Here is a 23,827-nt window from a genome sequence, read left to right on the forward strand (position 1 = left end):
AAGTATCAGTAGCATTTTGCTGCAGAGACAGCAGCTAGTTGTGTTGTGCTGTTGTGCCAGCACAGCAGCTCCCTGCAGCATCAGGCTGGTTAAGAACTTGCATTCAGACCTTCAAATTTTAGCTCATGAATCTTTCAAGTAAAAAGAGGCAGAGTTACAAGTCTGCACGTGAGTGACGTGGTTTCTCTAGGAGGACAGAGACTGATTTCACGTTCTGTGGTGTAAAAGCACTTCTGTGACATAGCCTGACTGGCACGGCCACATACAGTGTCCAGCTTAATGCATCTCACCAGTAAGGGGTGAAACTGGGTTTCTGCTGGAAAAGTAAAATGGAGCTTGAAGTAATGTGCCTCTCCTAATCTTCTGTCTTCCAGATTGAAGAAGTTCCTGGAGATCTGGTTCAGGATGACCTTGCTACAGATGATGTTATGCTCCTTGACACATGGGACCAGGTATGTCACACTGACCTCAAGACGAGAGGAGCAAACACTATGCACAGGTCAGCTCTAAGCTGAGACCCAAATTACAACAGCTGGAGGAGTTGTTTGTAGTACAGAGCCCTTTCATCTTCAGGCCTGAGAACAAATCATCTCACTAGTGACATGGAAGAGAATTTACCCCTTGAATGTGAGGAAATAGTGGGTGTCCTGCCATGTCTTTGGTTAGCTTAAGGACTGAAGAAAACAGGCTCTTGTGTGCCACTTGCGCTCCCCTAGAGTGTGAGCCTCTCAAAGGCAGCACCCTTGGCCCAGGTGGAGAGGACAACGTGAATCCCAACGTGAACCATCACTGGGATTCAGCACTCTAAGATACAGACACATTTTCTGTTATTTTTCAATAACAGACTGTGCATAAATCAGCGAAAAGGCAACTTGAGATTAACTTTTTATGTCTTATGTAAGAATGTTCAAACATTTGCTACCTTTTCCAGATGTTAAGCTATTGTATTCTTTGTTTGTGTATCTAGAATTGATGTAGATAAAACACAGTCAAGAAACTGCTCATTATCTGCCACTAGCTTTAGTCACATAGGTCAACAACCCAGGCACACCAGCATGAGGATGTTCTTGTTCTGTGTCATACTCTGTTCACTGAGACTTTATCTAAATTATCCTTTCTTTCATAGAGAGATTGATTGTTACTAAATAATTCATGGGTCTTTTTAATCTTTAGGTCTTTGTATGGATTGGGAAAGATGCCCAAGAAGAAGAGAAAACTGAGGCGTTGAAATCTGGTAATGTCACATTATCCTCTCTGAATTGTTTCTTATTTCCCTGCTGTCTGATCATAAAGCAGGCAATTTAATCTACTGAGAACCATATCTTAATCACAGCATGAAGTTCAATGCTCTATCAAAGAGATCACAATCTCTCAAGCAAGGAGAGTCCTTAAGATCAGCACAAAGAGGTGTCATACACAGACACGCTGTGCTCAACCCCAACATTGAGAAAGGATTCTTGTGCGGGTAGGCAGGTGCAGGCTGCCCCTGTAATGGTGACTTATTGTCCCAGTGTCCATTTTCTATAACCAGGTGCCAGTCCAGTGGGTGTAGCTAAAACCAGAGTGAAAACATCTGTAATTTGGGGTTTTTGTTTAAATGAACAATGTGAAATTGTATCCCTGGCATCCGTTTAGCCACAATTCAGCTGTTTCAGCTGTTACTCCATGACATTTCCTCCCATTTGTGTGTTTCCAGCTAAGCGGTACATTGAAACCGACCCAGCCAGCCGGGACAAGAGAACCCCGGTCACTGTGGTGAAGCAAGGGTTTGAGCCACCAACCTTCTCCGGCTGGTTCCTGGGCTGGGATGATGACTACTGGGCTGTGGATCCTCTCCAGAGAGCGATGGCAGACGTGGATGTCTGAAGTAACAGGTTTCTTTTTCTTAAATGGAGCAAGTTTGGTGCCTTCAAGAGCCCTGTCCTCCTGCAGGCTGCATGTGAACAGGCAATGCTGTTAATAGCCGATTAGCTGTGCAATAATTACCAGAACCAATCATGACCAGTCACTGACCCTCCTCCTTGCTTTGATATATTTAATACAATAAAGCTTGTGTGGAATATGTGAAAAATGGAAAGGGTGGGGTTTGTTATGGAGAAGAAAACATTAAACAGAACCTGTAGATCTCACACTTGAGCTTGTTTAAACAAATACACTGTAGAGAAGTAAACCTTCTTTGTGCCATCTCTTGCACATGCCCTCTTTACTAAATGGGGATTGTTTTGCTTTCCCCTCACCAGAATCATGAGCAGTTAACACTCTGAAAGGGCAGAATACCATTAATGTATCAAGAAGTCACTCATTAGTAAACAGCATGAGTTTTTATTCAGGATGGGAGCAAAACGTGTGCTCCTGGTGTCAACAACAATTCACAGGGCTGGCCAGCGACAGCAGCACCAGCCGGAGTTACAGCATCACTGCCCTTCCCCAGCCACGCAGTTACTTGTTCCCCACTGCAAGCACGTGTGAGAACGGTAACATTCATCATTATGGCTTTGTTAATTGTCTTTCTCTCCCCATCCCAGCAAGGAGTGGAGCTCAGCTTGCACTAACTGAAGCACTGGCACACATGCACACTGGTACAGTGCTTGTGCAGTGCAGAGGAAGGAAAAACTTTTGCAGAACAGCAACAGCACCAAGTAGCTCCAGCCCGAGCAAGCGCTTGGGCCTCTTTCCTAACAGTGACAAAGGCACAGCATGTCAAGGCACAGGTAAACACACCTTAAATACCCATAAATACAGAACAGACTGTAGCAGAAAGGGGATAAAAAACCAAGTTAGGAGCTCCATGGTGACCAGTGGGAGAAGGGCATTTGTATCACTGAGCTGACTTTTTGTTTTCATTGTCACATCCTAGTAATTACAGACCAGATGCCAAACTCAGTGATGGTGGCAGCCCAGAGCCCCCTCCTCCCTATTGCAGCTCTAGTTCTTCTCATTTTAATCTGTAATTACATCTACTAATGAGGCACACAACATGAATACAGTTTAGCAGACTTACTGCTCAAGACTATGTGAACTGAAGATTACATGCTTTTGGTGTGAAGTACAAGCCCTTTGGTGTCACAACAGATACCACCGGTCTGTTCAGAAGCAGCGTCAACAGGGAAATCATCAATTTGTTAGAACAGATACATCAACAGTACAACATCTTTAGTTAAACATCACCACAGCCCACTAATAGCAGAGATCCCACCTCCTACAGAACTGAGGTTTCAGACCCAGGTACAATGCAGGAATCAGTACTTTGGCCTTTTAAAAACATCTTTAAGGCAGACTCAATAACTTTTCAGCATAAATCTACATAGGCACATGACTGTAACAACAGAGCAGCCCTCAGGGACTGCAAGTACATTGTATCCATAACTACGGCATAGTTATTCCATTTTGGAGATGGAAAGTTCCACTAACCACCATTTCTCAGGAATGGGGAACTATTTTAGAGAGCATGGGCCTGATTTTCAGAAGTACCCAGTACTTTCATTCCTGTACCAACTTTCATTACTTCTCCTGTGTTAAGCTGAAGAACCAGCTCACACCCCAGCAATCTGGTAACTTCCCGCATGCAGCTACACTCCAAGAGAAGTTAGGGCTGTTCCACTTCCCCTGCAGGGCTACAGACAAGTTCAGTCAAGAGGAATAGTTCTCTCTCTAGATGTTGGATTGTCACCACAAATGGTCTCATATACTATTTGAAAGTGAGAGGTTGCAGGTTAAGAGAGTATATGGATACCTGCTTATTTAAGATCACAATTTGCTTGTATTTGCTTTGAGACATTTTCAGATAGTCTGACTGTCCATATTCACAAACATAACGTGTAAGTTTTATAACATACTTCATACAACAAAACAGGTTCCTCAGCAAATCCACTGTAACATCACCATAAGCTATGATACACATGGAATTCAGCACTGCAAACATTTGCTGTAGCAAAAAGCCCACCCTGCCTAGCGATTGGCACCTATGAGGCCCTGCAGCATGTTTATGGGCAATGGGAAGACGATGGTGGAGTTCTTTTCCGCAGCAATGGTGGTCAAGGTCTGCAAGTAACGAAGCTGAAGAGCAGCCGGGGACTCTGTGATAACCATGGACGCCTCTTTCAGGGCCCTGGAAGCATTCATTTCCCCCTCAGCTGCAATGACCTGGGGAAGCAAGATGAACCACATTGAATTCCTCCTGGGACAGTAACAACCTGGAGATGTGTAAGATGGCCAGCCTTATGTCATATTCCAGAGACACTGCTCATTGCTTGATCAAATGACCTCTCCTTCCCATGTTCCTTCACTGGTTCTGCCTTTCTCCTGCTCAGACAGAAGCCATTCCTACTTTGCTTTCAAGGCCATGGATTGTCTGTTTCCCCCATTCAGGATTGGGATACCAGATCACAAAAGCCAGCACCATGTATTGAAAACACAATGGGTGAGTTTGTTCTATTTTCAAAAGCTTCTTTTGTGCTTCTTTCAGCACTGCCTCTCAAAAGCTCCCCACATGTATCTTTAAGCTTTCATTTAAAGCTGTACTTTTTTGGTCTCTACAAGGGCTTGACAAGTGAATGTTGTCCATGTTTCTTCCTGGGGAAATACCTTTAATTCCTCCTTTAATTTATGAGCTCATTAGGGACAACTGTGCGGTCAAGCAATTCCTGACAAGCCCTTCTGCACCAGGACAGTATAAATACTTCCTGAGCATCTGTAAAGGAGGGCTGGATGCTGCTGTTTCAACAGAGAAGCTGTTGGTGAGGCAATTTAATGCACATCAGCACAGGGAAGTGCAGATTTCCCTCCAGAGTTCTGCTGCAAGGGCACGGTATTTTTTAAAAATCAGAATAAATAGTAATTAAAAAAATAATCACAAAGTAATTAAGCTTCAAAAGAATACATAGAAGTTAATACCTGGAGCACTAACGTATGCTTAAAGAGCTTTTCTGAGGTGTACCACCAGCTTCACATTGAGTAATTGCCAGCCCTGAAGTCTAATGAAATTCAGTTTAATATTTATTTCCCATGAAAATAAAATCCAGATTTTATAATTAGAACCTAAAAATAGATTAAAGTTAATGAAATCCTCATTAATGGCAGATATGGAAATCAGTCATCTATATGTACATAAAAAAAAATCATTCGTGTGTGAGATGATGAACTTCGTAAGATCAGATGTGGTTTTCATGGCTTTAAATGAGCTTTAGGAAACCTCCCTTTGCTAAGACAAGCCTTTAGTACTTAGAATGCAAGGATACAGGCAGCTCAACAGACCACTACCTATCAAAAACCTCCTTCCATCAGCTTGCTCTACAAACAAAGGTGGAGGGTTTGGACAACTAGGGAACAAGATGCCATGACCAAACTGACCACTGGTCAGCTTCAGGGTGACAAAAGCACTGCAGCTGTTTTATTTCTCATATGAAGTAGCAAACAGACAACAAAGGCCTTCCCTAAAATCAGGGCTCCTCAGGAGGAAGCTGGAAGTAAATCTGGCTTCTAATTCACTGCAGGCTCCAGCTAATACCCTCCAAATTGTTCTGTTTGAGATTTGTTCTTGGAGTGTGGTAAAGAGCTGAGATTCTGTGGTTTTGAAGGACACTTCACCTGCACAAACCACAATGAAAGCCACACATAAATCCACAAATCCCTGCCCTGCACTCCTGTTTGCTACAACACAATCTGGCTGAGAATCTTCATCCTCTACATGCCCATGTTGAATTATTCATGGAGAAGGAAAAATAACGCAAATGCAGATGTTGATGTTTTTACCTTGGCTCTGGCCTCACGGGCAGCTTCAGCTTCTGCAGCCATTGCTCTCTGCAGCTGGACAGGTAATTTCACATCCTTGATCTCCACACGTTCCACCTTAATGCCCCAGTCATCTGTTGCCTCATCAAGTGTGGCCTGTATAAGGCAGGACAATGAAGTTAAGCACTGACCTGGCTTCAGACTAATGTCCAAAGAGTGTCCAATAAACCAAATTCATTAATTATCTTATGATCCTTGGACTTTAAGGGCTTTAGTATAAGTACGATGATTTGTTAATTATAAAAACATAACTGTTGTCAACTAACAAAGAAAAAAACCCAAAACCCAGCGCCTGATCAATAGACTAAAGGAATTCTGCAGCACAATTGCCTTCAACAGCAATGATCTTGGGAAGCCCTCCTCTCCCATATCCCTCATTCCCACTGCTCCATTATAGCCTTAGTCACTCATTTTTATTAAACACAATGCCATCCCAATAGCTCCCGACAGGGTTTTGCCTAAAACAACTTGGCTTATCACTTGGATGGCAAAATAAATCCTGCCCTGAAAGTTACCCACGGGACTGCTGCTCATGGACCGCTTGTGGCTCACTTGGGCAGAGCTGCTTGTACCTGCATGCTGTGTGCGATCTCTTCACGATCAGAGAGAATCTGGGAGAGGTTTTTGGTCCCCAGAACATTCCTCAGAGTCGTCTGTGCTAAAAGACGTGTGGCTGAGTCAGCGTTTGTGATGTTTGCCACGGCGAGGGTGGCGTTCTGAACTCTGTAATAAACCACTCCATCCACGTTCACTGTCACGGAGTCCTTGGTCAGGATCTGAAAAGCAGTGGGGAAAGCATAATTACTGATTAAGATATGGTTAATTAGTATGCTAATTACTTATTTGTTTTACTTGACAGCTCCTACAAAATGGGGTTTGTCTGTCCCAGCAGCCTGGTGCATTTCAGCTGTAAGGGTGCCAGCCTGATGTCAACATCGCATTAGAAGTATCTGTTATTATCTTGCAGTTCATTGTCCTTAGAGGTACTTCTGACTGAAATGCCACCTTATGCTACTACATGAGTATGTGGTGATTTCTAGACAAGCTGCAGAGGAAATCATTTGTGAACACCCTCAGAGCTTGGCTCAAGTGATATACTGAATTTAACACTTGTATGTTAAGCAAAGGAGGTACTTGCAAAGATAAAGAGAGATATTATTGAAGGTTTAGAAGAGGACACATGAGAACAAAACATTAGTATTAATTTTATTTTAAAGCTAAGTTAAAGAGACTGAAATATGCCACATGACCATGAGAAGTGTCCTAATTCCATGTTAGACAATTACTATTGTGTTATTTGACAAGAGAAAGACATGAGAGTTACTTAACCTTACCTGCTCAGTCCTTCCCCAAACTACCTATTTTAGGAGGCTCTTCATAACAGCCTAAGATAAAGAATAAGCAGCATGCACAGAAATCGTGTTGTACAAATAAAAGTGTATTTCTGCTCTCATCTACGGAACACAGACAAACCTAAATCCATAGGCATGATTCAATCAAGTCAGAAGGTAAATGTCCAACTGCTGGGTTCACTAATGGTACATCAGCAGCTGCAGGATTAGGTTTCTACCAATTACCCTCTAGAGTGTACCCTGACGGATGCCATTTGTCTAAATCTACAACTAACGATGAGGAACAAACCGACTGGCAAATATGACAGGAAACAGATGCAGCAGACAGGCTGCGTCAGGCATCCGTGTCCTGCAAGACAGACCAGCTCCAGGAGGGATGCAGTTATAGTCATCAACACCCAATTGTTCACTAACTGCTTTTAGAAGGCTAGCCGGTTTTTAGTCTTTTGTTATCTATTGTGCTGGCATTGCTGAGTTCAGCTAAAGCTGTGGAGACACGCTGCTAGAAAATTAAGATGTCCAAGGAATAACAGTCCTGCACAGCAGGATACAGAAGCAACATGTACACAAAACCCATGGAAGGGAGCAGACCATTACCGCGAGTTGCCATTAACAGCATTTGATGCATATAATAATTTCATCCCATTATTTTAGCTGGTTTATCCATCTAGATCAGTTGGCACAGGAAAGATCAGTGCTGTGCCTGGAAAACTTCCAGATTTCCCAGAAACAATTACAGAATGGTGCAGGCAGTCTTTATCCCAAACCCTCCTGTTCTAGCTCTCAGACAGTATGCAGTTATCTTACTTGATCCTCAGAGGACAGCATAATTGGTTTTCTTTCAGCAATCTTCTCTTATTGAATGATATTACTCAAGGATGTACGTACTCTTCACAATGCACTGAACCTGCCCAAGAGTCTACATTAAAGCTACACCCACCCTAATACCAAGAGGGGAAAAGGAAAACAAAGTGTAGACACTTTAGCAGGTACAAAGGCAAGTGCAGACTCACCTCTTGGGGAGGAATATCGAAAGAGATGGTCCTCATATCAACTTTGATGAAGCTGTCTGTGCAGGGCAGGACAAAAAACAAACCTGTACAAAAACACGCGATCAAGAGGTGAAAATGGGTCTTTAAACCAGGCGAAATTTGCTACTGAAATAAGCTTCAATCCAACCACGGTAGCTGCACAGCCCTCACATCTGAGCTCGGCAGCATCTTGGTTTGTGGCTTTCAAACCAGGATGCTTTTTGATAAAGTATGCTGAGAAACTTCAGTTTAATCAGGTCTGTCTTAGAGACCTTTAACATTTGGGGAACCCCAGAACTGTTCACAGCCACTTTTGAAGATCTGTCCTATGCAGTTATTTGCAGGGTCCAGTTCTGGCAAGGAGAAGCTATCGAACCATCAACCCCCCATTTTGTTCTGGGGCATCACTGTCACTCTTCAGCTTTACATCAGAACTTCTCATATGCACAGGAAACATTTCAAAATAGCATATAACTGTATTGTTTCTATTTCTTTTGAAGAACGTGGAGGCTTTCAGACCATTTGGGTTTTAACTGACACACTGAACTTCTCATTTAAATTGGCACATTTGATGCTGTTATTCCTCCCTTTACATTCTGTGCTTTGATTCTACCTGAAGATGATGGATTAACTGGAGAGAGCTGGGTAAGGCTCAGGTTTACCATTTTCTCCTTATAAAGCAACACATCCTCTCCCTGGAAGTTACAAAATCCTGAAGAAACCCATTGGCCAGTCCAATGCAATTCCTCCCCACAGATACAGCTGGTGACTTAATGAGAACAGAGACTAAGAATGCTCCCAGGACATACCTGGTCCCTTTGCTCCCCCTTTCAGGATGCGTCCAAGTCTGAATATGATGGCTCGCTCGTACTCCTTTATAATCTGTAAGAAACAGTTGGATGTCACGCAAGGGTTTCCAGAAGCCATACGATGGATTCCAAACTCTGCATACACTAGTTTCAGACGGCCGTGAGTTTCAATGTAACAGACATTTCTACACCAGCTGCTTTTGGCAATTTTAGCCTAAACTTTATTGTCAAAAAGCAAAGAGCAATACGAGCAATCAGGACAATACTGTACAAGAAATATCAGTCCTTCAAGAGTAATTCTTTGTCTGTTTGAAGATTCATGCACTGAAACGTTGGGGTCTGTCATACACTGTCTGCTGTAATAGATTGATTTGTGTTTAAAACAAGTAAACAAAATTGAGACCAATGATAACCACTAGGAAGCATCTGCACTGCTGAAGTTTTAACCCAACACAGAAGTGGACACTTTTACCTTTATGCACATCCAGATGGATATAGGAAATGTGATAACAGTGAAAAAGAGGGAAGTGATCACCAGGATCCATCCACACAGGCCAAGGCCACTATCAGAGTCATCTGCAAGAGAAGAGCAGCGATCTTCAGATTTAAACCCAAGACTGCCTGTTAAAGAAAGTGCCTGTAACTGGGTATTTATCTGGACTAAGGCACTGTTGTAGCACTGCTGCTCTGGCCAAACACATCAGGTTTAGCTCAGAAGCCAAATTAAAAGCCAAATTCTTTGACTTTCACTGGTCTCTGTCGGTTGTGCGAGAGAGCTGAGGGCAGAGTGTGGTCCATGTAACGTTTACACATAATTACGTACACTGACATTTAAGTAGAGACTCCCAAATGCCTCCCTTTTCCCCAGTTCTCTCTAGCAGAATGCCCAAGGGCAGCAGTAGAAACCCTGATCTTTTATTGTCAGAGCAACACCCGTGTAATGAGTGAAACACAAACACCCCAGAGCCCATCGGCCCCAGGGACAGGGCATTCAGTGGCTGGTTTGTGTTCCAGCTGTCACAGATCTCAGGAAACCACAATTCTCAGCACTGCTGTGTCTAGGATAAGATGTGCTGCAAGATTAGCTGGACATGAAATAAGGTCTCTGTAAAGCTTTTCTTGGCCAAAGACTCCTTATGCTTGGAAAAGCCCATAGTTCTCTGCCATGCAGAGGCACCAACTGGACGTCCAGAATCAGCACACAAGAGCCGGTGGTTTCAAATACTACACAGCTAAAAAAAGCAACGCCGCATGACAAGGTGCAGACGTGCTGGGAAGGAAGCGTTCATAAAGCCATCGGAAGTTCCATGTCTGCCAGCTAAAAGCCTCCTCCAAGCTGCCAGGAGCCCACTGCCAAGTGGGGATATCCCAGAGTGGCACCGAGCAACCATCCTACCATGGAGATACTGAAATTCACCTCTCTCGCTTCAGCCTTTGAGAAGGCAAAAGCAGGAAGGGCCAAGCAGCAGCCGCAAGCCTCAGAAGAACACAACTCTCACATTTAGATGTCAGAATGTGGCTTCAAGTCCATGTTCCCCAACTTTGCTGAACTGTAAATACCCCCTTACAGTGCTGCAAACACGCAGACCTTATCCTGGCTAGATCAGTGCCACAGGGCCTTAAGGGGCTGGAGTCTTGTGATCTGAAGGACTGCATTCAGCTGGTTGCTGGGTAAAAACTGCATTAAAGAATCCAGAAGCTTTAGTTTAATTCTACCTGGAATTATCTAATCAGTCGTTTTCTGTACTCACCAAACACAGATACTATTCAGTTTGTACAACAAAACTGGCCAGTTACAAGAAACAAGTCCCCGAATGTCCATTCCAACCCGTTATTTTAAATAGAACCCATTTTATTGTAAAGCAAAATCTTGATTTTTAAAAATATCTATTGATTTTAACACCCAGGTACGTGTGTAAGCATTTTACTGTGCCTGGATTCAACTTGGCGTTAGCGGCATATACCCTGCATAAAAAGAGAAGTGAGACAGGTCAGGCATTAGATACCACTAATCTTGAAAGTGAGTAAGAGCAAATAATAGCAGATACTTTGCAAATTTAGATCCACAATATTTGACTAAACTCACAGAAACCAGCAAAATAACTGGGCACCAATAGTGAAGTTGCCCTCCAGCCCTCTTTTACACTGATTGTGGGTCTTAGAGCCACTATTCCAGGACTTTAAGTATGGTGGAATATGGAGGTAGTGAAGAATAACGAGGTTTTGTTGTACACAGTATCTTGAATGTTAGGAAGCCAGCTGGCTGTCTTATCTATAATGTGTATTCCTGTCACATGCCACGATAATAATCCTCAAGGATGTGTCATATCAGCTGTCATTTTAAAGTTCCTCTGTGGAAAGTTACCTAAAGTTATTGCCCCAAGGTTTATTATTGCGTAGTGGAAATAGAGATGAGAGCAGTCATTTCCAGGCTTTCTGCAAAAGTCAAGGAAATGCACTACCTACGTAGATCAGTGTTAAGCAACTGCAGGCATTAAGCAACATCTGTAAACTCATTAGTGAAGAGAACATTACCTTTCATTTAGCAACAAGGTATTAGTCAGCCTAAAGCCATAAGCAGCATTCACAGCCTACACTGAGAAGGAGGAAGTCTCCTCTCTTTTACCCTCATAAACCTAAAGGAGCTGAGGATCCTGCTTCAGTTCCACTCCACAGCTTAACACCACACCCTCACCGACAACCACCTGGTCTACAGAACAGGAAAAGAAATACCCATTTGCTTCCCTGTTGAACAGGAACATAGAGGTCACAACTCGGTGTAAAATTCCCAGATTGAGCAAGTGCACACTTCATTCAGCAACGACTTTCCCAGCACATGGTGCATTTCACAACATCAAAAGCAAGAGATGCTGCCTTGTGAAAAACGATGAAATACCACAAACATGCTTGGGCATCTGTGGCATGAGCTTCCTGGTTGCAACTTTTGACCATCTCATTTATGGGACTTGGAATAACTCCATCAATGGCCCATTCTGGCCTGAATTCTCAGCCAGGCTCCTTGATACTGGCTCCTAAAGAGCAGCGGGTACCAGCACCGAGCCGAGACTGACAGGAACGGCAGGATTACATGAGGATTAAGAAATAAACCACAAGGAGAAAGACTATGAAAACAAACGTCTAACTGAACCCTCTTCACCCCCTTTCAGGCTGCCTGGAACAGTTACCCTTACTTAAGCAGGAAATTACCACTTGGATCACCAAACAGTATTAACAATTTACAATAAACACCTAGTGCTGGAGGCTGAGATGGAGCAGGAAGCTCTCATCACCACTACAGTGGCACATAAACTTCACCAGCCATTGATTTCCTTCTGCGAAGCCTGTCTGAACCAGCACATCACTGTCACAGAGCAGGGATGTTGTAAATGGAACCTCCTGGGTACCACGGGAGGAACGGACCTTCCCCCAGCCGTGCACACACCAGATTTAGAGCAAATGCATGTGGGAGATCAGCCGGACTGAGGGGAAGGCAACACCAGGCACAGATCTCCACTTCCACACTGCTCAAACACAGGATTGTCTGCGAATGACTGAAGGGTGTTATCCTACAGCAGTTATTCAGTGTTTGTTAATCAGGAAACAATCAGGAATAATAAGGAATACTGCTCTCAGTGAGAGCCACGTCTTTTCGGATGCTTCTCAAACAATTTCACATGGGAAATGGCATTAAGACATAATTTGGGTTATGAGATGTAATGATTTAGGCAATTCACTCCACAGGTACTTTATTATGACAATGGGGGCCCAAACACGTCCACAGTTATTTATACACCTCACATTACCCAGCCTTTGTGCACATTAAGCCATCTCATGAATCTATTGCCACCTCCAGTTGCAACTGACAAAAACGCACGAGAAATCATAGCTTTCCTGTGGCCTGGCTCTGAACACAACCAGAAAATGCTTCAGTGACACGAACTGGTGCTTGGTTTATTCCAGTGCATCATCTCCAAAGCCTCCCGACCCAGGCTGCACTCACACCTGCTGACTTGAAAGCCAGACCCCATTCGAATAGCTATAGGAATAGAGAACTGACAGCAGCTTCACTCCCCACTTGAGAAAGCGCTGTCGGCTCGCCTCCTCCCGTCGCACCTTTCCAACACTCTGCTCCCGTGCAGGGCACCGGTGCTGTAAACACCCAGTCCCCAAACCCTCTTCGTCCTCATTTACCACCTCGGGGATTGCTTCTCCGCTCTTAACCACTCGCCCGCTTCCCCCTCAGCGCCCCAGGCACCGCACAGCCAAACCAACGAGCGCACCCCGAGCGTCGCAGCCGGGGCCAGCTCCGCGATGCCCTTCCTGCCCCCTCCCCGTGCGCTGCGGAGGCCCACAGCGATGAGACGGGGCGGTGCCGGACCCCCCGCTCCCCAGCGACCGCCGGGGGCTCAGGGAGCCGAGCGGGGCCGAGCCGCTCCCCGCTCCTCCCGCGGGACAAACTGGCCACGGCTCCGCCAACTTCCCCCAGCGGCTGGCAGCGGAAACCGAAACAGAAACCGGGGAGCGGGCGGCTGAGGGGCCGCGGCCCCGCTCCCATTCCCCCGCCCCTACCGCGGTTACCTTGCACCCGCCGGGCCTTGGGCACGACCCCCGCCTCGTGGTCCGCCATGCTCACCGTCCCGTCGGCACTGCCGCCGGCTGCCCCGCTCCGACAGACCCCCACACCAGCCCCGCCCCGCCTTAGCCCCGCCCCGCCTTAGCCCCGCCCCGCCTTAGCCCCGCCCCGCCTTAGCCCCGCCCCGCCTTAGCCCCGCCCCGCCTTAGCCCCGCCCCTCGGCAGCTGCGCGCAGCACGAGCCACCTGCCGCGCCCTTCCCGCCCTTTTCGACGGTCTCGCGCGGTTGCCTCAGGTGCTGAGGTGATGGCGTCGGAGCGGCGATGGCGGCGGTGCCCTCACCGCCCGGCGGCAGGAAGGGGAGTGCTGTTGGCGAGGGCAGAAGTGCCCCTGCTGAGGGCAGTGGTGCCGGTCCCTCGGTGCCGTGCCTGGAGCCGGGCGGGAGGATGGAGGGGAAGGCGTGCAGCGGAGCACCCGAGGTGAGCAGGCCGCCTGGCTGCCCCTGTGTGAGGAAAGCCCTGCCCCGGGTGTGGTTTAACGTGCTGATGGTTTGTAATGAATTAGCTAGGAAGGAATGAAGAAGGGTCAGCACTCAAACTGATGAGATTGGCTTTTTAACCTCTCTGAGGAGTAACAAGCCAACACACACCATGTTTCTCCCTGTGACTGTGCTGAAGTATGCGTCCCAATTGGGAAAGGAATTGAAACAATCCTGAAGAAAACCCGCTCCTCTTCACGCGTTCACCTCCAGTGTCAGGAGTTCCTGCTGCTCTTCCTGACCTACTGGAGGACACCGGTGGGGAGTCTGGAGCTTTCACCCCTTCCCAAGATGCCAAAGCCGGGATCTCTGCTGCTCATTCCACAGAAACCAGGTGTGTGTAGAAAAACATCATTACGCGTAGAGCTGTTACGTATCAGGTGTCATAAAGGTGGTCCCATTTGAAGAACCCACCTATTCCAGGGGTGAGGTCTATGTTATGCTGAATTAGGAGGGCTGCAGGTCATTTGTGGCTATTCTTTAGCTGTTATCTGTGATTAATGGGCAGGAAAGGGATGTGCAAACTGCTGTTTATCGTACTGTTGCACCGAAGGTGTGAGATGGCTTCTCTGTGAAACACCTTGCAACTTAGGAAGGAGACAGGGCCTTACGCATGCATGACTATGCAGAGATTTATCTACAGTGTTGGTGTTATTGTGGGGTTAGACTCCTCCTTGGAGATAGCCTCAGTTTTGCGTTCCATTCTGTACCAGAGGAGGAAAGCTTTTGGTTAACAGGTTGATTGAGGAGGATGTGCGTGAGTGGAGTGCTGCATGTGAAATGTGGTCCTGTTTCCTGGAGTTTCCAGGTTGATAGAAGCAGCATCAGTGAATGACCCTTAATCCTCGTGCGAGTAAGATACCAAATGAATAGTCTTTCTGTTGCTGGCATGGACCCCTTTTACCACACTTCTGCCAGATGATTTCAGACCCATCCAGATTAGCAGTATGTGAGCCTAGAGACTAAATTTGTCTCGAGGTCCCTGAGGGTTTAGGATACATTTGTCTTTATTATGTTCTCATGGACAGTTGCTATTAATGCATTCATGAGTGCTGGCACCTTCTGTTCTGGTAATAATAATTCCTCAACATTTTGGTTTAGATTTATTATCTACAGTTTTATGTGAGTTTACTGACACTTTTATAAAATTAACCTAAGCAACTTTGTAGGCTGTGTCTTCATCCATTGAGTAGGTACAGTGGGTAAACCTGAGGTGTTTCTCTGAAGCTGATTGTGTCTTTCCATTTCTTCACCATACAAACCACCCATAAGAAAGGTGAAAGAAAATCCTGAGCTGTTCCAAACTGCTGTGTATATTTCACACGTAGGGCTGTTCTTTGAAGAGTGTAAAAGGAAGAGAGAACCTTTGAGCTGTCTGAAAGAGAACTGGTAAAGGATCATTCTTATGTAGGCTCAAGTTGTCATCTCCATACAGCTCTCAAATACCATGAGGCAGCTTGCAGTGTGATAGGATAATTGCCCATGAGTAATAATTACCATGATATTATAATTAAATGAGAATTAATGGGGTTCATTGAGCTGGTGTCTCATTGTGTGAAAACAGTTCAGGCTTCATCCAGAGAGACCTGATCCAAGGACAACAACATCACCCAGTTCTTTGCGTTCTTGCTTAGAAAATGAATTATGTGCCTCATGGGACATGGTCTTTTCATTGTTAGTGTCTAAGGAAACATTCACAGTATTTCTTCTATGTAAGCAATTGAAAAGTCATCAGCTCAAGAATTGTGATGACTCTCAATCTGGACTTGTTGGATCCCATTCCTCAGATTGTGGAGGTCCTTCTGTCGTGTAAGAATGTGGTTAAAATTTGTCATTGCAGAACATCTCCTAGCATGTAAGATGGCATGTACGTTGCCAGCAGAGCTGAGCCCTGCTTCCGTGTCTTCCTTTTTAAAGCAAAATCAGTGCATTTAGAATAAGCATCTAAGAAGTAGGAGAAAAAGAGTTTATCAGTTACCATAAACATAATGAAGATGTTTATGTATTCCCATCCTTTAATGGAAGAGGCCAAAAGATGGAGAAGATTGTGTGTGAAAGCAACATCACATTTAACCATCTATGAGAGCACCCTGTAGGCATAGCAACAGATGAAGTAATGGGATACCTAACTGTGTTCAAATGGGGAGTGCCATGATGCAGATGGGTGGCTGGTGAGAGCACACACTGCTCAATTTTGATCAGGAATGGAACATAACATAGTGGAATACATGGTATTGAGACTCATAATATTATAAGGAAGTTGAGAGTGCAGCTTTATTTTTTTGCTGGCAAATAGGGTAGTTATTATGTCTTCATGCTGGGAAGGAAGGAAGGATGTGCTTGAAATGGGGGAACATGTTCTGTGGAAACAGAGTAGATAAGATATGGTGAACCCTTGTAACCCATAGCAAATTTGGAACTAGAAAAACCTAAGCTGGTGCAAATAATGAGTGGTTTTAAAATTACTATGAACTGAGCATTAAAAAAATGTTCCACACTGGTTTACCTTAGTTCAGCTGCCATTAAGGTAAAATGTTCAGTAAGGGCCTTAAGCCAGCAACGTTACTTCATCTAAAGCTGCAGTATCTCAGCAACATTTTGTGTACTTGTATACAAATTTATGTTGGCATTTTGCTCAAAGAAGAGAACGCTTTCTGTCTAATTTTAGATGGGGCCCTCATTCTGTTTACTTTGCTGTCTTTGGGTGCTTGCCAGTGAGGTTGGAAGAGCCCCAGGGCGGTGGTGGGCAGCAATGCTCCTCTTCTGTGGGTTATTGCTGCCATCTACTGTGTTCTACCCTGTGTTTGAACGGGCCGTTTCTGGGAAGTTAACCAGAGGGGTGAAGTCCCCTCTCCTTTCCTTTCAGCTTTGCTGAGTGATCTTACGTCGTTTAATAGAATTTCAGTTTTTCCTTAAATATTGAAGAAAAGCGCCAGGTTTACTAACAAGGAGCTGTAGTAACTGAGGAGTTCTTTCCCACGTACCGGTGAGATGCCTCAAAGGATCTGAGTTAAAGAGTTAAACCCAATGCTCTCTGCAGACTGAAGACTCCTGAAATACTAGAAGGCTAAGTATGAACAAAGAGAAACGAAAAATGTAACCTTTACTAACTAATAGTATCTACATGACTTCTCAATCTGATTTCGGCTCAGTAAATAAAGGATTTAAAGAATTAGGTTTTTTTTTTTTCTGGCTAGAAGACAGCACTGGATTTGAAAATTGATTTATTAATCTCTAGGCTTTATGAAGAGAAACATTTCATTGCCTTTATCATTTATGTTGGTTTGCTTTCAAATATGGAAGTTCCTCTCAACAATAACTCCTTAGTATTACTCTGTAGTAAAGCCCGTGTTTGTTTAATCTTTCCTTGAATTCTCATGTGCTTGGTAGGCAACGAATCAGAGCATTTGTGAGGGGCACCAGCCTTGGAAATGCCTGTTCAATTCTGTCTGCGGGCAGTAGCTGCAGCTTTCTGCATCTCAAAAGCAAAGACTTCAATCAGTGTAATTATTAGCTATATGTTGCTTATCAATATGTGGTTTGCTTAAGTGGAAAAAGGTGGGAGCAGTGCACAGAGCCACCATGAGATGTCAGTGTGATATTGGCCACAACTGCTACCAATGACAGTCTTGTTTGAAGTGTGTATTAGGTATATTGGGTTTTGATACCTTAGTCTTTGTTTTAAAACACTTTCTGAGAGTAAAGGAAGTTATAGTCCATAATAATTTTGAAATAGTGTCAAAGACTATTCCTGAAACTCTTTGACTGTTACCATAAAAAGTTGCTGGATGTGGAATGTTGAGTTTCTGAATCCTATTTAGAGCTGCTCATACTCTGCTAATGTGAAACTTGAGTTATACACGGGCTCTTCTGAGACCATCAAGTGTCCCATGTTGTCAGCTTCCAACAGGGATTATACATGACAATTTGGCAACACGGTGTTTTAGTGTGTTTTATTTTATTGTGCTTTCCCTGGCTTACAATATGTTTTAAGGGACTCCTACATTTTTTTTTTCCGATTGCTATTTATCATCCAGAGATTTTAAGGGTGAATGTAACTTGAAGTATGATAGGACATCTACTACCATCTACTACTACATTCTTGCTGTATATGCGCTAGTCTCTGGAGAACTGTTTTACTTCATATTGTACATTTGCAGTAGCTCTCTCTACATATATTTTAGTTTTATTCTGAAGAACACTGCTTTGAATCAGTCTAAACATAATCAAAACCAGTTCAACAAACATTTCCCACGTTATAAAAGTCTGTATTTCATTTAGTTGCCTATTTTTATATCATGGGATTATTTGTTTTCAGTGGAAATAAAATACATATATGTTGGAATCAATAATCCCAAAATAGGATGATTTTAAAATCCTGTTTCTTTAAACAGAATCACTTCTCCCACATTAAGACATATTGTTTAAAATATCTTTGGGTTGGGGAGCTTCGTTGTATTTATGTTGTTTACACATACAAAATACATACAGAAGACTGCAGAGACCAAGCTTGTCCTGAGGGAGGCCTGAGTCCTTCTGGCTGGTGGACGTGGATTGCAAGAGGAAAGCACAGGGCTCCCCAGGCGTCTTTCCCTCTCCAATCTTCTGCTGCTGCTAGGGACATGTGAGCTTTGAATCAAATTAATATGTAGGATAACATGCATAATATATTTTTTTCTGACCTAGCATGCTTTAATTATTAAAAATATAATGGAACTCTGGTCAAATTTACAGCAAATTATTTTACTGCCAGACTGCTGAACTGTTTTACTGTCAGTCTATGAGCACTACATTTATTTTGGGAATCTAGAAAATTCTACAAAACTAGCTCAGTTAAATTCTCCATACGTCCTGGTAAGGGGTATGTGGGTCCACAAACACAAATCAAAGTCAAATTAAAAGCTGTCTTTGCAGATGATACTTGTGTACAGAGAATATATTAGAAATAATTCTTTCTTCTGAAGCATTTCTTCTGGTTCGGAGAGGCAGAGGACTGACTTCTCATGATTTATTAGTGGTCTAAGATCTCCTGGCATGGCCCTGGAGCCATGTTAAGGTATCTCTGCTCCTCACACCATTCTCCTCTCATCCTTTGGCTGAATGCTGTGGGGAGAGGGATGTAGGAACCAGCTTTGTTGGCATTGTGTTGAACATCCCTTCAGAAGGAATTGTCAGGGAAGGAAAAAAAGAAAAAGGGATGTAGGAGTTGCATATTTCCCAGTGCTCTCAGATAAGCTTCTTGTGAAATCATTCTCCTATTCCCTCTGCCATTCTGCATGCCAGTCATGTGCACAAAGGTTTTACTTGTCATTTCTACTCTTACCCAGAATTCATCTGGCCAAGCCAGTGCTCTTTTTGATTTTTCAGTATAATGATTTCTTTGCTTCTGTAGGTTTGGCAAAAGAGAAAAATTGTGTTTAACAAAACAGAAAAAGCCTTGGGTAATAAAAGGTAGACCTACTAGAACAAGTCAAAGTCATCACAGTGCCTTAAAGCAGCAATGAAATGTCACTTCACTGTTTGAAAAACCAGGTCTCAGAAGGAAATCCTCCTGTAGTAGTCATTGAAATTACAAGTTTGTCTCGCACTTAAATGGCCTGGAGGTTTTAGCACTTGTAACTACCACAGCCCTAGAATTTAGGAGCTGCATTTCTGGACACTGATGTGCTTGAAAGAGTTAGTTGTAGGCTAAGAGATTATATTAATGGGAAGAAAAAAAGATGTTAAAGTGCCGCATGTTTCACTCTATGTATAATAGTTCTGTATTTTAAAATGGAACAACTGTGTGAGACACTGAAAGCATTTCAGGACAAACAGTATAATCTAAATCTGATGCCGGAAGTAACCAAAGCCTCTGAGGACGTGTCCTATTACAAACACATTTCTGGCAGCAGTGATTCAACTATATGGGATTCATAAAGGAGCTAATGGACACTCTCAGAAAATCAAGACAAACATTTGTGTTACTTCATTTGTTATTCACAACCAAATCAACTCTTTCTGGGGATGGGTGGCAGCAGACTTTGGTGAGTGGTATTAATCACATTAATAGACTGCATAAGAGTGCACTGAGTAGTGTTTATTCTCCACAGCTGATCAAGCCTCAGCACTTCCACAGAGGGAAGGTGCTGGGTCAACTGCGGAGAGCATAGACATTGTCATGGACACTGCTATTGCTAAGCCTGTCACCTGTTGGAAGGGGGTCTGTGAAATGGTTGTAAATCACCCAAATGCCCATAGATATGCAACATGGGAGAGAGGTTATGAGTCAGAGCAAGGGTTCTGTGGTATTTGTGTGCTTTTTTAGATGGAAGTGTGTGGCAGCAGCATGCAAAAAGGAGTTTTGGAAAGGTTCAGTAATCCTTGGGTTTAAAGTACAGGTTAGTTTTATACCTTTGTAAACACAGCATCATACTTTGCTCATCAATATTATGTTTTTATACAGAATATGCTTGTTCAGCATGTTCTTGAAATGTCCCAGACCTGTGTGCAGTATTTGCACAGCATTGTTTTTTCCATAGTCAGTGTTTGTATGAGGCTCAAATACCTACAACAGCCTTTGACAGGAGATTTTAAGTGCAAATGGGACTTGGGTGACAGTCAGAGATTTTACTGTATTACCAAAAATTACTGTTTTCCATGTTGTGCCCCTGTCCTTGGCAGCTCTTGTTCTTCTCTTGCCTTTTTCCTTTCTTTTCTCAGTCTGCTTCATTCGGTGTGGCTGATCTGTGCCTTAGTTTCATACTGCAGTGAGAAATACGCAAATAAAAGCTTGTATCTCTCTGGCACAGTGATAACATAGCTCAGATACTGTCTGGAGAGCCTTTGGGGAGCCTTAATTCAGGTGTGCCAGGCTGTGTGTAGGTGACTGAAGTTAAGGCCTCTTATTCCCTTTTGTTACTACTTTCCACCTCAGGTATGCGCTGTAATGATGAAGTTGAAGGTGAGATGCTGTGTGTAACAGTGGCATGGTCAAACCATGCCTCGCCATACTTCCTTTGTTTAGCACAAAACACTGGAAGAGCACTAAATAATGGAACAGCTGATGGCATTTTTGAAAACAGAGCATTAAGTAAAGCTGTAAGTTTATAAACAGGTTTGGAAGAGAAACCGAGAGCCCCATGATGTGTTTCTATGGAAACTACAGTTTAAGGTTTTATCTGATGAGATTCTAAAAAGAGTACAGTCTGTCTCTTTCCTGATTTGGACAGACAGAGGATAAATACAGCAAAACCAGTATTGCAAAGTGATCTTTGGAAAGATAGTTAATGAAGTGCTTCAGAATGAAAACTGCTGCGTAAATGTAAGGTGACATTTCTGTCTTAATCATTGCTTTAATGGTGAGATTTTTAGGACAGATTGCTGGTAAGAAGCTGCAGCTCAGCACTCAGTGTGTTGGTGTATGTTTCTATTCAGCTGCTGTTACCATTAGTACATGTAATTATTTGTACTTGGTCTGAAAATCAGAGCTCTAACATCTTGCTTAGAGTTGGTTGTAGGTTGTGGAAATTTCCTGTACTGATCTCTGGTGATTTCCACACTCGCCCATTTCTGTTTTCCTCATTCTGCCTGGTCACATCTCCTGGTGAATGCCTACTCTGACCTCCTGAGCTGCCTTACTCCTGTCCCACATTCCTGTGGCTCTGTCTGTGGCCTCATGGTGGTCTGCAGAGCTGGGCTCTGTCCTGTGCTGAACCATCCTTTGCACCAGTGCTGCAATATGGGCTGTAGTCCAGTGATGACTGTACTATTTACTCATCGTACCATTAAGTGAAGCATGCTGGCCAGAGATGAAAGCCAGGATGCACCAAGCCATTCTGCTATTTCTGTCCTTGCATTATTCACTTGATTTCACTTTCCTAATCAACACAGCTCAGTTCACAGCCTTAGAATTCATTATGTACAATCTGTTCATCCTCACTTTTTACCTGATCTTTCAGTAGTTCATGACAGAGACTGATACTCACTTAATGAAGTTTTTCTTCAGAAATCAGTGGCACCTTGTGATACCTGTGATTAATTCCTTCCCAATTCCATGGGCCATGCAAATAGCTTTATTATGAAAATAGCATATAGTCATCTTTAGAATCAGTTGAGGCTGATTCATTTTTATCTTTGGCTATCTTCTAATATTGGCTGTCAGAGCAAATGAAATAATATATGTATTTTTACTTTCAATCTAATGAGGAAAAATCCTGAATTAATGCTATCCGAATAGTCATAAATGCTTTGTCCCTTCTCTTGCACAAAAGGAATCACACCCTTCTGCATGGTGATGGTTCTCACACAACAACAGATGGCAGCCAAGAACAAAAGCCCTGGGACTTGACTCTTCTGTATATGTTGCACCTTCTGTATTGTAAAATCTCAGTATAGCTGAGGAGGTGTTTGTAGAGTTTATAGTAGTGGAATAGATATTTTTGGAATAGGCATGCATGAAATACCATCATTTACTGTATCTCTTGTATGAGTAAATTATTAAACAAACTGACCCAAAATGTAAGAGAAACCTTTTCTAAAAAAGCATAAATTAACTTTTTTTTTTTTTCATTTCAGTCTGAAAAGAAGAAATAACACAACTGGAAAATTCTATTTGTCGATAAGCAAGTGAAATACTTGGAATTTTAGAAGAGCTCCTTATGAGGTTTGAAGACCATTGTTACGTATATAGAAGGATGTGGCCACTTTTGGAAGGCACTTTGAAAGCTTGTGTGCCTGTGATTCATCATTTGGTTTTTACTGAAATAATTAAAGCCAGTGTTGCACCCACACTCCAGTTCAGGAATTACTTAGACTGTTTTATGCTAAGTATAGATTCTCTTCTGAATTGATGCTTTAAATCCAAGAGTAATATAGAAAACAGAAATTTGTTTCCAGTTTAAGGAATTTTCTTTATTCTCATCTCCTCAGAATACTCAAAATCTTTCCTCTTGCTTTGGCTCTTCATCTTTTATTGAACAATTTCACATGTTTGCTGCTACTTTCCTTTGGGGAATGCATGAAATACTGTTTCACAGGTATATTGGAAATGAAATATTTTTGCTTTAACTAATGTGATTTGTGAAAAAGATTAATAATTACTGTGCCAAGTTAGATTTCTTCCTTTTTTTTTTCCTTCCCTGATGTATAATCTGATTGCAGAGACAGAACTTAGTCAGTTCAGAATCTATACATCTGTGAAGGTATTGAGGACCTCAAGTAACTCTTGGGCAAGAAGAAAGCAAAGAGCTAAACTAGAAAGTATACGTGTGCACTGAGAGCTGAGCTGGTTAGACCACAGAGAGTCCCAAAGATTTTATTCCCTCACAGTCCTTTTCTGTGTCCTGTATCTTACAAGAGGCTGTAAAGCTCATAAACATTAATCTTTCCAGAGTTTATCTGCTAAATCTTTCTCTGCAATTAGTGTCCTTGACGTGTTCAAACAGAGGGGAAATGTCTCATGAGGCAGTTGCTTTTCAAAAGTAATTTGCTCAAGTACTTCTGCCAAATCAGTTAAAAACTTCAATAGACCAGGAGTGGAGCCCGTGAGTTATTCCATGGGAACTGGAGGAAGAATGAAGGGGAATGGAAAGGAGCAGCAAATGGTAGAGTGGCTGGCTGAGGTGTACTGAGACGTTTCATTATGTGCAAAGAGAAACAAACCTCCTTAATCTTGCTTTATCTACACTACATGAGGATACAGCCTGTACCACAGGATGCAGATCTGAGCAGGATGCCTGACATTTGTATGGAATA

General features: G+C 43.2%; 2 protein-coding genes across 7 annotated transcripts in view; one reads left to right on the top strand and one right to left on the bottom strand.

Moving 5' to 3' along the window:
* GSN (gelsolin) overlaps positions 1 to 2,184 on the top strand; it is a 30,290-nt gene extending 28,106 nt beyond the window's left edge. For all 6 annotated transcript variants that reach the window (XM_065695901.1, XM_065695902.1, XM_065695904.1 and 3 more), the window contains 3 exons: positions 375 to 452; positions 1,174 to 1,234; positions 1,697 to 2,184. In XM_065695901.1, coding sequence (XP_065551973.1) covers positions 375 to 452; positions 1,174 to 1,234; positions 1,697 to 1,866 — 309 coding nt within the window. In that variant the 3' untranslated portion in view covers positions 1,867 to 2,184. The remainder of the gene's footprint in view (positions 1 to 374; positions 453 to 1,173; positions 1,235 to 1,696) is intronic.
* A 118-nt stretch (positions 2,185 to 2,302) lies between these two features.
* Positions 2,303 to 13,669, bottom strand: STOM (stomatin). Its single transcript, XM_065695905.1, has 7 exons — positions 13,561 to 13,669; positions 9,455 to 9,558; positions 8,983 to 9,055; positions 8,156 to 8,238; positions 6,363 to 6,566; positions 5,752 to 5,886; positions 2,303 to 4,143 (listed from the first exon to the last, which is right to left on the bottom strand). The coding sequence occupies exons 1-7, from the start codon at positions 13,607 to 13,609 to the stop codon at positions 3,949 to 3,951; spliced, it is 843 nt and encodes a 280-aa protein (XP_065551977.1). The 5' UTR covers positions 13,610 to 13,669; the 3' UTR covers positions 2,303 to 3,948.
* Positions 13,670 to 23,827: the final 10,158 nt, after the last annotated feature.

The sequence above is a fragment of the Lathamus discolor genome, chromosome 15 (assembly GCF_037157495.1).
Source record: "Lathamus discolor isolate bLatDis1 chromosome 15, bLatDis1.hap1, whole genome shotgun sequence".
NCBI classification, from domain to species: domain Eukaryota; kingdom Metazoa; phylum Chordata; class Aves; order Psittaciformes; family Psittacidae; genus Lathamus; species Lathamus discolor.